At 41.5% G+C, this 15767-nt stretch overlaps 1 protein-coding gene across 4 annotated transcripts in view; it reads left to right on the forward strand.

Annotated features, from left to right (window-relative positions):
* Sh3gl3 (SH3 domain containing GRB2 like 3, endophilin A3) overlaps positions 1-15767 on the forward strand; it is an 88596-nt gene that overhangs the window by 59424 nt on the left and 13405 nt on the right. For all 4 annotated transcript variants that reach the window (XM_033761116.1, XM_010621176.3, XM_033761115.1 and 1 more), the window contains 2 exons: positions 4245-4348; positions 5486-5595. In XM_033761116.1, the coding sequence (XP_033617007.1) occupies positions 4245-4348; positions 5486-5595 (214 nt within the window). The remainder of the gene's footprint in view (positions 1-4244; positions 4349-5485; positions 5596-15767) is intronic.

The raw sequence follows: 15767 nt of genomic DNA on the forward strand, positions 1-15767 counted from the left end.
CGGCCTCCTTGGTACATATAGACATCCATGGGTTCTCAAGACCAGTGGAATTCTAGATTCCTGAGTCCTGCCATTATTCTAGAGTAACATTTTCCAAAATTAAGTCACTAGACTGTTAGTGTGTATTATATTATTAATATTCCTGTAGTCCAGTAGATTTGGGAAGTCCTAGAAGTTTGGCAGCTAAATAAAACTAAACCATATTTTAAAAAAATCACTTTTTGGCATCTCTATAGATGATAATATGAAATATTAAGCTTTGAGGAGCCCTTAAGAGGGTGTAGTTGGCCATTTACCAAACTCATTGAACCACAGAACTGCTCAACATTGTGATGATTGACATTTCAGTGGACCATTGACTGGGGATTGAGGTACCTCAGGGCAAAGCATGCCCAGCCAGGAGTAAGAGACTCTAATTCTGTTTCTGGTTTTGGTTTTGATTCTTAGTTTTATGTCCTTAGGAAAGGCAGATGTCAGGCAAATGGGCAACTGCACTGGAGAAACAAATTTTTTGAAGTATGAAGTCAATAATGTAAATATAAAGATTATTATCTGTTATTAATTTAATTCTGAATAAAGATTTTTTTTTGAACCATTGGGGAATGGCATCCTTATGACCAAATTGCAAAATTCATGAGAAAAAGTTTTCCCAGGCTCTCCAAGAAATCCAAAAATAGCAGAAGTCTTTGATACGGCAGAGGAAGGAATTGGATTATCTCAGCCTAAATCAAAGGTGGTCTCCAGTGGAAATGTGTCCTTTCAGTTTTGAAAGTGGGTGGCGCACTGTGGATTGCAGGCCTCTATGAGAGTGTCGCCTACTTTCAGCTCAGTTATCTCTGTCACCACCATGGCCTTCAGAGTGTGTCTCTCTGCCACTTCCTTTTCTCAGCCACCCCATGGTTCCAATGCAGAGAACTGTTCTGGAGGGGCCTTCCTAGAGCTGCCTTCCTTTGAGCCCTTCTTCCTTCGGGGACAGCCCAGGTCCTTTGCAAGTTGATCTATGAGGCCAGAATAATGGCTCAGATTGTACCCCAGTGTGCCTGGGGTTTCCACAGCTCCTGGGAACTTCTGGCATCCTTAATCCACTGTAGTTGGTGACCTCTATGATTGGCCTCCATCCCCAAGGCCAAGTCCTGCCAGTGTCCTCATATATCTATTAGCTTAGGGAGTTAAATGCATCTGTAGGTGACACACAGGCTGTTATGCCCCAGAGAGAAGTTGAATCCATCCCTGTTTTGTTGTCCTCCTGTCCATGGGAAGAGGCTGAGGAGCCTTGGGATAGGGCTGAGCCAGCAATGAAATCCTCAAGCCCAGCCGCACTGGTCTCATTGCCCCATACATTTGGTGCCTGAGTCTCAAGGCAACAGGGAACCCTGGCCTTGCACTGGCACTAGCCTGTCGTTAGATTGTCCTGGACTTGAGAATAGGCTAAGGTGGCTCTGTATTCATTTCCTATGGCTCCTATGAGAAATAGCCACAAACAGCGTGGCTTAGAGCAACATAAATTTATTATCTCACAATCTGGAAGTCAAAAGTCCTACCTAAGTCAGGGAACTGGCACCAAAGGCCTCTGGAAACTCTGAAGGAGTCTGATTCTTTGCCTTTTCTGCCCCTAGAGGCCGCTTGGGCTTCATGGTTGACGGGCTTGTTCCTCAGCTCTCTCTGCCTTCAGACTTAACAGCAGGGCCTCTTCAGGTCTCCTGCTCTGGCCTTTGTGTCCTTCATTCTGCTCTGACTCTGACCCTGGTAAAGGACCCTTGGATTACGTTGGGCTACCCAGACAATTCAAGATGTATTTCTCACCTTGAGATCTTTAACGGAATGGGGTCTACAAAGTCCCTTTCACTTTGCACAGGAACATATCCCCAGGTTGGAGGAAACGAGTCTAGAATATCCTGGCAGCATTCTGCCTGCCACAAGCTCCTTCTGGTTTTATGGTTTCATGGATTTCCCAGGTCCCTCCCTGGCCACACCCCTGGCATTTGTCAACCAAGTAGTTTCCTGGTCCTCTAGTTTCCTGGGCAGTCGGTGTGACCTGTGAGTTTCTCCCTTTGCACATCTGAGTGGGTGCTGGTGCACCTCGCTTCTGGAGATGGGAGGGAGGCAATTCTCTGGTGACTCCCTCGTCAGGTGTCATGAGAATTTCCATAGTCCAACGTTGCAGTTGCTCCGAGGTGGCAGCCCTGGAAGTGGCAGCCCAGCTCTGCCTCACTTGAGCTTTCTTCTCCCCATCTGTGTCAACCCGGGTTGCCAAGTTGAGCCGTGAGGCCAGTGGGATGAGGGTTTCATCTACTAGGCAGGTTTGGGTTCTTGCAAGGCCTAGGGATATTGCTTTATATTGGTTCTCCCCATGCAGTTATTTAGTTCTAATTGTGGCTTTGGAAGCAGAGGCTGCCTGTGCTGATCCCCAGCACACGTCTTGACTTGACGCTCGTGGGCTAGGGGGACAGCTTCAGGGTCGCTTTTCCTTGTAGTGGGAGGAAAATAAGGTGGTACCCCGTGTCTTCCTGGTTAACAAGTGAGACATCTTAGAAAGTGCCTCTCTAGGACTGTGCTAAGCATCTGCTATGTGTAGGCCCATGTACCACTGCTGATGTCCCCCAAGAGCTAAGGGGCTCTGGGGTCTATTGCCTTCCAGATTCAGAGTTACAAGTGCACTTCTGAGTCCTGTGGTTGTGTGTCTTAGCCATAACAGAGAGAAGAGCTGGTGATGCCCACCCCCCTTACCCCTTGCCCCACATATGTTTCAAGAAATATTCATTTAGCTGTCTTTTATTGTTCCTTTAAAAATTATAAAATGCCGAACATACTTCAAAGTGGTGTATAAGGCACACTGGTTTTATTAAAGACATAGGTGTGGCACAGATTTTACCAAGCACACAACTCCAGCCTAATTGTAAGAAGAAATTGTGGTGAATTCTGTCATAATCATGTTGGGCCGTGACACTGGACTTACTTAAAAATATGTGTAAGAGCCAAAAAGGTGAAATTTAAGAAATCCTTAGGATTTTATAGGGTCTTTGTTTTATTTATTGGGTTTGTAGAAATTTAAGGCTAGCTGCCTTGCTTTTCCAGCCACAGACTATGGTAAAGGAAATGTAACAGGATGGGTTTCCCTGTTCACATGCAAATTACGTTTTGGCACAAGCAGTATCCCATGTATATCTTAAGTGCACGTCGGGCCCATTCTAAAATAGTATAAGTGGGTAAGGAAAATTAGAGAACAGGCAACTGAAGAATGGTTTGCAATAACATTTGGAAACTGCCTGGCTCTCTCAAGGCAAGCAAGGCCATGGCTGTAATGTGGGGTGAGAATGAATACCTGGAGGGGTTCACCCTAAAGCTGATTAGAATGATGTAAGAGTACAATGCTGAGGCTTTGTGGAAGTCTGGGAAGGGTGATATCTGATTGTTGTCTTGGTCCAGGTCGGGAATTCCTGGGATTCTTGCTGGGGAGCCCTCAGCCATCTGGGGCTTTTGTCTGAGGTTTCTCAATGTAGACTTAATTAATCACTATTTCCTGTGCAGTTCCTCAACCAAGTGAGAGCCTGAGAGCTCTCAGGTTCTCTCAAAGGTTGCTCTTCCCCAGATCATCTAGGTCTTCTGAACTGTGTTTCACATAACATAGCCACGCCCCCCCCCCAACTTTTAAACTTCCATTGTAAGTGGGCCACTCATTTCATGGATGTGCCAATTTGTGGGAAGGAGAATTGCCAGTCTTTTCATTCCTTTCTGCTGTAGGTTTCAGGGGAAATACTTTGTTCTGGTAGCAAGAAAAATCTGCAGGGGATGGGGGCTGGTAGTTCTTTGCCCTAGAGCTGTGCTGCCCCAGAACACCTTTCTTAATTTAGTTTCTCAATGTTTTACCTAGAAAGTGCAGGGAGAAGCATTTTATCAAGTGAGCTTATTTAGTAAACTTGCTTCACTTGGGGGAAATTCACTTGGGGAAAGATTGATCAGATCCATGAGATGTAACACATAAGAGTCTCCCAAGAATATCATCACCTGATTGGCAAAGAAGGCATTTTATTGAGTTACATCCAATTCACGATCACACTTAAATTGGAAGATGTTTTTCCAGCACCTACAACTCTGTACCAGGACCTGCATAGTTATTGTGCAGGGCTCTGAGATGGAATTGAGTGACCTCGACCAGAGCAAGGCAGGAGCAGGTCTCTCCGCCCCAGTCTCTGGACCCTGCATATGTTCTGGCTCCATGGAATAACTTTGCTCTTCTGCTGCAGGTAGAGCAAGTCAGCCAGTTGGCCGTGTTTGTCGAGGCTGCACTAGACTATCACAAACAGTCCACAGAGATCCTGCAGGATCTACAGGGCAAGCTGCAGATGCGGTAAGGGCCCTCCACTCCCTCCCAGTCCCCAGCTGCAGAGCTCAGAGCAATGGAGATACAGCCCCCCGCCCCCCGCCACTTGCCCTTTTCTCTGCCTCATTCTGTTTTTAGTTGGCTGTTGGATTGGGTGTAGGGTGAGACTAAACTGGGAAAGGGATCTCTGGCAGCTTTTCTCCTCTTTCTTTTCCTGAAAGCCCCTTTGCTGTGACCTGTATTTAGAGCAGCCAGACAGAGGGGCCACCCTCCTCAAAGGTCCCCTCCTGAGCCGTCCCAGCTTCGCTGCTGAGAGTTCCACTCCCTTTTCACAAGCCAGGGTGGCATCGGTGACATATAGCCCTTCCCCATCATCCAGGGGCACGGAGAAGACTGAGATGATATTCAGAAAATGTGTAAATATTTATAAAACAAGATGGATTTCCACTTCTTCAGTAAAAGCATCAGGTTGTGTTCATAAGATGGACACTAAGAGGTATTGAAAGAACCATCTATTCCTTCTAAACCATCAAAGAAATGTTGTTGTGCCCCATGGCTTTCATGATCAATATAGTCTATTTTTCACAAAATTAATAATTTTATAAATAGTATGCACAGCAACCCTATTAACCAAAACACTGAGTTTAAAAAACTACCCTGTGTTTTGAAACAGACTTGATAACAGAAAATTGTTTTATATACGGAATCATGGTAACGAATACATCTGGAGAGAGTTCACATAAGCGAATGCTGTAGTAATGGAGGAAGACAAAAATGTATGTCCATTTTCTGGAACATCTACTTCTGCAGGTAGACAGTCATCTGGCTCTTCTCAGAGGAGCTGTTTGCTTAACTCTGTCCAGCAGAGGAGAGAAGGAGATGGCTGCTGGCATTGCTGAGGGCCCTTGCTCCATGCCTCAGGGGTGTTATGAGGGCAAATACTGTAGTCTGCTTCAAGATGAATTTCACTGAAGTGCTCACCTAAGTACTCTGAAGACTGCATTTGAGATACTACATCTGTCACTTTGGGCTACTGAGGAATCTGTGTGTGAAGCTGTCACTTTGACCTAGGTTACCTCTGTGCTCGTGAGCGCAGAGTGAAGGTGTGCTGCAGGCTTTGCTATCTTTTTAGGTGTCTGACTCGACTTCCACTGTGTGTTACAGGATATCGACCGCATCCAGTGTCCCGCGGCGAGAATACAAGCCAAGGCCGGTAAAGAGGAGCTCTAGTGAGCTCAATGGAGTTTCCGCCACCCCCATGGCAAAGATGACAGGTGAGTAAACCATTCTGGGTGCATCAGGGGGCTCTGCTGGGAACCCACATTCACTGCTAGTTGCTCAGTCTTTCTGTGTGCATCCATGGAGACCCTAGATTGCTTTCTTGGTTTGTTCATTGAAATCCTACTTTTTCCTTCAGCAACACCCTTTTTTCCTGTTTCCTGGTTTCAGGCACATCAAATTTTGAAAACCAGAACCAGGAAGAATGCCATCACTTTACTAATGCCTTGTAATGTGTCAGCTAGATAGATACATTGTTCCTACATTATTATTTATTTTAAAATTGTTAATGCTTTCAAAATATTTTATTAAGAGCTTTAATATTCATTGACTGCTTGCTGTATGCTATCACCATTTTTAAGTGCTGCATCATTAATTTTTAATGACAAATGACATAGCCTTGAATCAAATAATCAAATTGAGAAAAACTTCAAGTGCTATAAATCCCCGCTCCAGTCTTCTCCCTAGAGGTATCCACTGCCCATCATTTTGCATAAATACTGTCGTGTGTATTTATGTGTGTGCATAAATGTGTGTCTCTGTGTGTGTATACCATATATAGAGTGCACAGTTTCAGATCATTTTTTGTTTTGCAAATGTAAGATCATCCTAGGAATATTGTTCTGAGTTTTGCTATTTAAAAGTACTATTTCTTGGTATCATGTCTGTGTCATGCATATCGATCCATCCCACCATTTTTATCAGCTTCATAGTTTTTCATTATAGATTCCATAACTCTATTCACTGATATTAAGGTTGCGTTCCAGCTTCTTGTTGCAATGAGTATATTTTTTCTGGTGGCAAGTCTTCCTAGGAAGGGAAATTGCTGTTAGAAAGCCTGCAAATTTTCAATGACGTAGTAGATGTTACCAACTACCATCCGAAATGGCTAACTGCTGTTAGTGTGTGATCAGCTTCTGCATGCCATGTCATTGGATTTCAGTGTTTGCCAAGGACTTACAGTGAAAAGTGGTACTCAATCTTAATTTAAGCACTTGCATAATTAGGAGTAGTATGAAACATTTTTATAGGTCTTAATTCGCCATTTTTATTTTCCTGTGTGTGAATTGTTCATGTCATTTATTCACTTTCTTTCAGCTACTGTAATTGGCTTGTCTGAGTGACTTATAGTCACTGAGTGAAACCATGATATAATAATTTTTCCACTTTGTCCCACTTAGCCTATGAAGCATTTTGCTTATTGCTTTTGTTACTGTTATTTTCTTTGTTTCATTTTATTTTGGGTATATACATGCTCTTATTTTGATGTAAGCAAATTTATCAACCTTTTTGCTTCTGACTTTGCATTTTATGCCTTGCTGAGAAAAGTCTTTCTGTCCCCAAAGTTATTCTGCTATAGTTCACTACTTTAAAATATTTCTTAATATGTAGTTCTTTTGATATGGAGTTTGCTTCTGTAAGTTAAAAGAAACTGGGGCTGGGGGTTTAGCTCAGTGGTACCTACACCTGCCTCGTGAGCTCAAGGTCCTGAGTTCTATTCCTGGTACCAAAAAAGAAAGGGGGGTTAAAAGAAACTGCTAAACTATGGGAGTGGGAGTGTCACACCCCCACCAGCCATGCCTCAGCAATTGTTTCTCTACAACCTTGCCGGCATCTCACAGTGTCCTTCTGCTGGCCATCTCGAACATCTCTTCATGTGCTTGTTTGCCATCTGGTATCCTCTTTGGTAAAATATATCTTTGCCCATTTTCTACTGGGATCATTTATATTTTTTACTGTTGTGTTTTGAGAATTCTTTACACATTCTGAATGTGAGTCCTTCAACTAATATGTGCTTTGAAAATATATCTCTCTCTAGTTTATCATTTTGTTCTCCTAAATGATCTCAAAAGTTTTTAATTTGGATGAGGTTCAACTTATCACTTTTTTCCTCTTACATGCATTTATTGTGAATCTAAGAATTCACTGTCATGTTAGGATAAGATTTTCTCCGTAGCTCTTCTTAAGTCCATCATCCACTTTGAGTTACTTTTTGTACAGCGTGAGGCTAAATTTGAGGTTCATTTATTTGCTGTCAGATGCCTGGTGGGTCCTCTACAGCACAGCTCTCCAGTTGGAATTTTCTTCCAACATCATCGCTGTGCACTGAGGGGTTTTCAATGAAAAATGGGAAATTATCAGTGATATGGGCAAAGATGTAAAAAGAAAATGTTACTACAAAGGTTTTTATTTATGAAAAGCAGTTGTCTCCTTCTCTGCCCCTATCTAAGGCTGACTGTGCTGTCAGAGGAAGCCAGTTTCAACTCTTTTTTGCTATTAATTTGGTATTTAACTTCATTGTTCTAAATATAGTACATATATTACTTTTTCTTGAGTTTTGGTTTGGGATCACGTATAATGATTTCCTGATGTGGAAGAGGAAGCCTTCCTTCTCTATTTTTCAGTCTCCCATATATTCCTCCCCCTTCCAATGTACTTGTAATCACCAGTTTTTAAAGATGGATATTTGTTGCATAATCATCACTTCTGTCATGCAGGATTCTTCAAATGCCCCCGACCCTGTTTTCCTCTGCTGCTGTTTACACACAGTTGCCTCTTCCAGTGAAGAAAACTTGGGTGGACCCTGTGACTTTTCTACTACTCTTGGGTTGTATAAGTTCTGCAGTCACTTGACCATGTAAATGCAGGTGTGTGCAGTAGCCAGAATGCCAAGACCCAAGGAATAGTCACCATCACCATTTAATTGTTGCAGTAGTGAACTTGACCCCCCCCATAAAATAGGAAGAATGTAACCCAGTCTACCTCCTTCCCACTCTTGCCAAAGATTTCTCTAAGACTCCTTTCTAATCTCCATTTCCTGACTTGGTTGTCCCTTGGATGTAGGTTGAAGTCAGGTGGTGTTAGTCCTCTAACTCTGGCCTTCTTTTTCTAAGTTGTTTTGGTAATTCCAGTTCTTTTGTATTTATACATGAATTTTACAATCATCTCTTCAGTTTCTACAAAAAGAAAGAAAAACCACATTCACATTCTTACTTGGATTGGGTTGAATGTATAGATTATTATAGGGAAATCAATAGCTGAATGATGCTGAATGTTCCAATTTTGAACACAGTCTACTTTGTTTTCCTTTTATTTAGGTCTTTCATTTCTCTCAGAATTGTTTTGCTGCATTCAGTATTTGGCCTTATACAATTTTCCTCAGTTTCCAAGCATTTCATAATTTTTAAGGAATTATAAATAGCATTTTTATAAAATTCTCATTTCCCATGTTTTCATTTTTTCATTGTTAGAAACAGACTTGAGTTTCATATGTTGAACTTACTTATATCGTATTATGTAGTTAAATTTGCCTATACTGTAGGTCTGAGTACCTTCTCTTTATTTCTTTTCACTTTTTGCACATGCCAGAACCTCCAGGATAACACCGGAGAAACGGTTCGAAGCAGTGGACTTGGCCTGTCCCTGATCTTAGGAGTGAAGCACGCTGTTTCATAGTTAAATATGATGTTAATGCTATTTTTTTCATAGATTGATAAGATTGAGGGAGAGTCCTTCTAGTCACATTGTGCTGAAACTTTTTAATCAGGAGCATTTAAAAAATTTGGCCATATGCTTTTTTTGGACAGCTATTGAAATGACTACTTAAAAATTATTAGTTAATATGAATTACATTAAATTAATTAAATCAACCTTGCATTCCTGGGATAAGCCTTCTATGGGAAAGTTATGTGTAAAAATATACTTTTTTAAAAAATATACTTTTAATTTTAGAATATTATTAGATTTCCAGGAAAGTTGTGAAGATAGTACAAAGTATTCTTACATACCCTATTAATTTTCCCCACTATTATTAACCTTTTATTCATATGGTATGGTATGTTACAATTAATGAACTTATATTCATTTATTATTATTATTATTATTATTATTATTATTAATTATTGTTATTATTTGTGGTTCTGGGGATGGAAACCAGGGCTGTGTGTGTGTGTGCATGTGTGTTTACCGTGGTTATCTGTTTCTTCTTGAGTGAACTTTGGGAGTTTATGTCTGTCCCAGAATTTGCAGGAATTTGTCCATTTCATCTAGGTTGTCAAATTTATGGGCATAAAGTTATCACCCTTCTAAGGTCTATAGTTCTGCAGTGATGTCGCCTCTCATTTATTTCTGAAACTGATAATTGGTCATTTCTTATTTTCTCCAGCATTTTGTCTGTAAGTTTCTCAGTTTCGATGATCTCAAAGAATCAATTTTCTAGTTCATTGATTTTTCTCTCCTTTTCACTTTTTACTGATTCATTTTGATCTTTATTCTTTCATTTCTTCTCCTTGCTTTGGATTTCATTTGCTCATTTTCTAGTTTCTTGGGGCAGAATCTAAGGTCATTGAGTCTGGTCTTTTCTAGTGCATTCTATGTGGTCAGTGCTATCAGTCCCCACTTCAAGTATGACTTCTGCCACAGCTAAAGGATTTGAATATGTTGTGTTTATATTTTCATCCTCTTCCAACTGCTCTGAAATTCTACTGCTTATATTTTCATCAAACCATGGCTTCTTTTGAAGTGTGTAATTTCCTTTTTACATATGTGGGTATTTTCCAGATAACCAATTTTAGACTTCAGATTAATTCTATTTTTTAAAATAATATACTTTTAATGAATTTTATCCTTTTAAGTATTTGAGACTTGCTTTATAGGCCAGAATTTGATCCACTGTGATAGAAGGTCTGTGTGTACTTGAAGAGAATTTGTATTTTATTCTTGTTGGACGAGTGTTCTAGAAATGTTACTTTGGTCAAGTTTTTGTGGTGGTGTTTAATTCTTCTAAATCTTTATTGATTTGTCTACTTTTTTCCTGGTAATTTTTGGCTAAGGAGTATTGAAATCCCTAATGATAGTGGTAGATTTGTCTATTTTTCCTGCTAATTAAATCAGAAACATGGGAAGATGGGTTCCTTCATTCTCATTCACTCTTTTAATCCAATTACTTGTGTTATTTTTAAACATGGAACGATGTTTGACTGTATTAAATATTTTTCTTCTCCATCCCTTCATGTTTCCCTTTTAAACTTTTATTACATGCTAACTCTTTGCTCTTCCTCTGTGTCTCACCTTTTCTGTCTTGCTTTCCATATCTCTGTCCTCTGAGGAATCTCACTCATTGCTTTATTTTTATGCTCATTTATTTACTCATCAGATCCTCTGAATTTATTTTAACTGCATTAGTTCTCTATTGATACCTCTAAAAATTACTACAAATTGTGTGGTTTACAGTAACACAGGCTTATTCTCTCTCTCGAGATTAGAAGCCCTAAAACTAGGAAGTTGTTCTTCCTAGAGGCTCTCAGAAGAGTTCATTTCCTACCTTTCTGCCCTCTTGGTGCCTGCACCCCTTGCCTCCATCTTAAAATCTGCCTCTGCTCTATTTTTTCTTTGTCACATCTTCTTCTCCGACTCGGACCCTCCTGCATTCCTCTTGTCAGGCAGAGCCCTTGTGAGTATATTAGTCCTCCTCACATAGTTTTATGCCATTGGGCCCAGCCACATAGTCCAGGATAATCTCCTCACATCAGGATCTGTAGTGATCCCATCTACAGATTCCCTTTTGCTTTACACGTGTAAGCTGACATACTCACAGGTCCTCAAGATTAGGAGGAGGACATTTTGGGGGAGGTATTACTCTACCTAACACACAAATATTCAAACTTCTGAAAATTTAGGTTCACGAGTAATTAGACTCTTCATCTCCTTTTGAGGAAAATAACACATATTTTAAAGGTCTCCACTAAGTGACTCTACTACTATCTTCTTGGATGTTTGTGGAGATCTGATGTCTCCTTCCTGAAATTGTTTCATGTTGCCAATTCTTGGCTCTGTACACAAACCTTCCTTTTGTCTCTGTGGTGGTGAGGACACGGGTGCCTTCCTGGTAGATGCCCTGGTTCCTCACTTTCAGAATGTTCCCTCCTGGAGGCAGTGTTCCGGTCCAGTGTATGTGGTGCACGGCTGGGATGGGAGGCCTCACCTGGCCTGTTTCCCCGCAGTGCCCACTGGTCATTGGTGCCTGGTGTTCCCTGACCATGAGCTTTGGGCACCCTCAGGATCCACCTTCATGGCATCCATCCTCAGTCATTCCTGTTTCTTCTGCAGTCCATCCTTCAGCAGTTTCTTGAAGTTCTTGTCATTTCCAGCATGACAGCACAGTTCCTTTGCATTTTCTGATACTCTTTGGAACTTCTAAAAATGTCTGCTTTGAAACTGACAGGGATTTGATACATGGAAGGAAGACTTCAGTCTGGTTCTTAATCTGCCTTCCTAACACATGTTCCTTTTAATTTATTTAGTGTCCTGGTCACATTGAGTGCATCTCCCTACTGTCTCTCAGGGTGGCTTTAGGGGCTAAGTGGATATAGATGTAAACCTTGAATCACATTGTGCAAAAAATATTTTTTTAGCTTCCTTGGCCATATTGATAAAGCCACAGCGTTATGCTGGGATATTTTTAATGTTAACGTTTTAACAGAGCATATAGGGCTCGGATTAAAGTAGACAAAAGTACCTAGCTTGAATTTAACCAAATTGTCTATTATTATTGTCATAACTATTTTCATGGTTACAGACTTGTAAGTGTTGCTAGTTTCCAACTTGCATTTTTGATGTAATGTTTCATTTAAAGTTATTTGAATATGGGGCAAGGGATTTAGCTCAGTGTTGCCACTGCCTGCAGGCACAAGGTCCTGAGTTTGGTCCCCAGCACAAAAAAAAAAGAGGAAAAGTTATTTGAATAAAATTGGTTTCACTGAAAATTATCAAGAAGATACTCAGGTATAATTCTTTGAAGACTTCTTTTGTATTGTATTTGATTAACAATTTGCCTAAAATTTAAAAATGCGAACCCAGCATGCAACAACATAAGCTTCTCTCTCTCTTGACAATCCAGGGATAGCATCAGGGAGGACAGGAAGTCCCCATACACAAACGTACTGGGGTCTAGGAGATGAAAGTGCCACTGTTCTTATCATATGGCTTCCAAGTTGTTGCCCCTTAGCCTCAGGAATGGGGGAAAGAACAGGAATTTCTGGGCCAGATATTTTCTCTTAAGCCAGCAAGTTGGAAACCCCTCACTCCCGTTTCCAGAACAAGATCTTAGCCACATACAGTGGCAGAGCAGTTTGGGAAAAGCAGTCTCTAGCCCGGTGGCCCCTACCCAGTTTCCATGGTGTCTTAGTCCATTCCTGTCACTATCACAGATACCCCGGGGCCGGGAAACCTATCTGTAATGGAAGTTCCGGCTCAGAGGCCGGTGAGTCCCAGATTAGAGTACTGCAGAGTCAGTGTATAGTGAGAGCCCCTTCCTTATACATGGCACCTTGTAGCTCTGTGCTCACACAGGGAAAGAGGCCAACAAGCTCCGTTGGGCCTCTGGCAATGGCACTGATCCTGTTCCTGTGCGCTCTGCCCTTGTGATCTCATCACCTAAGGGCCCAACTCTGAGTGCCTTCTCCCAGGGATTAGGTTTTGACATGGATATTTGGCAGGCACAAGCATTTAGACCACAGTGAATGGAAATTCTCGGCAGCACAGCTCCACACTGTCGCTGCACGGAAATTGCAAGGGTGCCCTCCTTGGTGACGATGCAAGTGTCTTGATCTGCTGTCTGGCAGCTGGGGTGGGGCTGCTTCCTTGACTGCTTGTTGTGAGCCTCTAGATTTGCTTTCTCAGAAATCTCTGGTGTCTTCCCAGTGCACACGAGAAGCAGGCTCTTGGCGGTCAGTTGCCTTCTTTGGGATTTGTATGCCTGGGCTCTATAAGGTTCACTGTATTGGATGTTTTCAGGTTCAGCTTTTGCTTTTTCTCACCATGGATTCCTTCAGAACCACAGTGAACTTCTAATCTATGTGCTCTCAGGCAGTGCCATGTGTGCATATCATTCACACCCTGGTCCTTTCCTAGACATTGCTTTGATGACTACTTCATTTGCTTCCCTTCTTCCTTCAAGCTGGTACCTCCCCTTCAGGTTATGGAGCTACTTTGAGACCCTCTGAAGCCAGAATTATTTGGAGCAATCTCCCTGAATCCTGTTAGCTTCTCTAACTAGCTCACTCTGACCTCAGATCTTTCCCTACCTGTGCACTGGGCTATTGTCTTTCTAGCAACTTCTTAAGCACATCAAGTAGTGAGTGAAGTATACCAACATTCTGGGTTTATCTGTTTTTTTCTTTAGAATTTAGGGTACATGGTCTGCTTTCAAGGCCAGCAGAGGCAAAAGTTTTACCCAATATTTTGCTATGACCTAACAGGCTGTCAACTTTCATGCCTGTTATATCTATTTCTTCATCTCTGCCAGCTTGCTGAGTTGGTACCATTAGTTTTAGGTTTTATTACAGCAGCACACCATTTCTGGAATCAGTTTCCGTATTAATTGGGGCAGTAGTAACAACTATTCCAGAAAGACTTAAGAAAGCAGTGGTTCATACAAATAGAAACTCATAAAGGAAGTCCTGTGCTAGAGAGTTCCTCTTAAGGAAATAACTGTTATCCCAACTCTGGGAGACTGAGGCAGGAGAATCTCAGGTTTGGCCCCAGCCTGGGCAACTTAGTGAGTGCCTGTGTCAGGAGTGGCTGTCACACCACATCTGTTGCTACTCCTCTGGGCAGGGGTCCAGTCCCATGATCCATCTGCTAAGGCTGTGAGAGATTAGCTGGAGATCCCCATCAACCTCCAAGGATGTTACTCTGGAGGAAAAATAGGTGGGGTTTGGTGGCTGGCTTGCAGTCTCTATTACATCCGTGTACTGTAGACTTGCTGTGCATGAAAATATCTGTCCTATCCCTCACTGTCCTTTTTAGAGTCCCACATAATTCATTTATGTTAGAACGAGGTGCTGGCACAGCTCACAGGCAGTGTGGGATGTACATTAGGAAAACCCAGGTCAGGTAGACTGGGTAGCATGCAGATGGTAAATGTTTTAGGCTCTCTGGGCACTATTCTAGCTGCTGGACTCTCTACAGCCCACATGGCGATACGTACGTGAGCGTGGCTTCTTTATTCTGCCAACTCCAAGCTGGGAAGCCAGCTAAGCAGAGTCTCGGTCAGATGTTTATACCCTTTCTGTGGCTTCATTGCTGGAAGCATTTCCTAGAACTAATTTAACCTCAGCACTTTCAAAGACTGAGACAGCAAGATTGCAAACTCAAATGCAGCTTGGGCAACTTAGCAATTTGGTGAGACCCTATCTAAAAATAAAAAGGGCTGGGAATGTAGCTCAGTGTGAAGTCCCTGGATTCAATCCCCAGTATCGAGAGGAAAAAAAAAGAAAATTTAAACAAAGCATATTCCTGTGTATCACTTACAGCACTATCTAAGGAAAAAAAAAGTAACAATAATGGTTAAGTAGATTTTGGATTGTCAAGTGGGATATTATCAGCTTTTTGGATGTATTAATATATGGATTTTATAAAAATGTTGATGATGTGACATTAAGTGGAAAGACATGAAGTTCTAGGTGTAGTATGATTGCAGCTTGGTAAAGATAATCCATATTAGACCAGACTAAATTGTAGAATTAAGGGTTATATTCATTTTTAAAATAATCTTCATGTATTTAATAGTAGGAAAAGTTGATGGCTTGGAGGAATAAGTCCTCTTCCTTCTCAGAAATTATGTTCTGCATTGTATTTTCCATTTGCTTTGGCCACTAGGAAGCTCAGCATCCAATGCAGGGTTCATGCCCAGATCCTGAGCTGAATGCAGTGCATGCTTCCCTGCCCTTTCACAGGGTGACTAAGTGCTGCTTCCCTCGGGACAGCCCCACTGGATGTCTCCAGCATCCGATGCTGGATTGTTGCTCCAGCATAAGTTTCCGTAGTGTCCCCCCTATTTTCAAACATTCTGTAGTTTGGTTGTAAACTATATTGTTTACCTACTTTTTATGACTATACCTTTTTATTTCTGGTCTGAAAAATCTTTGTTCTGAATGCAGATGTTACTCTAAGACAATTCAAAATTTCTGTTTAGCAAGAAGTTGGATATAAACAAATAAAAAACTTTGAAAACAAGTTCAATTCTGGCCCCATCCCAGCCCACCCCAAAACACACTCACAAATTACATCCATATCATATATTTATATACGTATATACCGATTACATACGTATACATTTATATAATGCACACATGTATTGTATATGATATGTACATATTAATGTTTA

The sequence above is a fragment of the Fukomys damarensis genome, unplaced genomic scaffold (genome assembly GCF_012274545.1).
Source record: "Fukomys damarensis isolate Sample0158 unplaced genomic scaffold, DMR_v1.0_HiC HiC_scaffold_7, whole genome shotgun sequence".
NCBI lineage: Eukaryota > Metazoa > Chordata > Mammalia > Rodentia > Bathyergidae > Fukomys > Fukomys damarensis.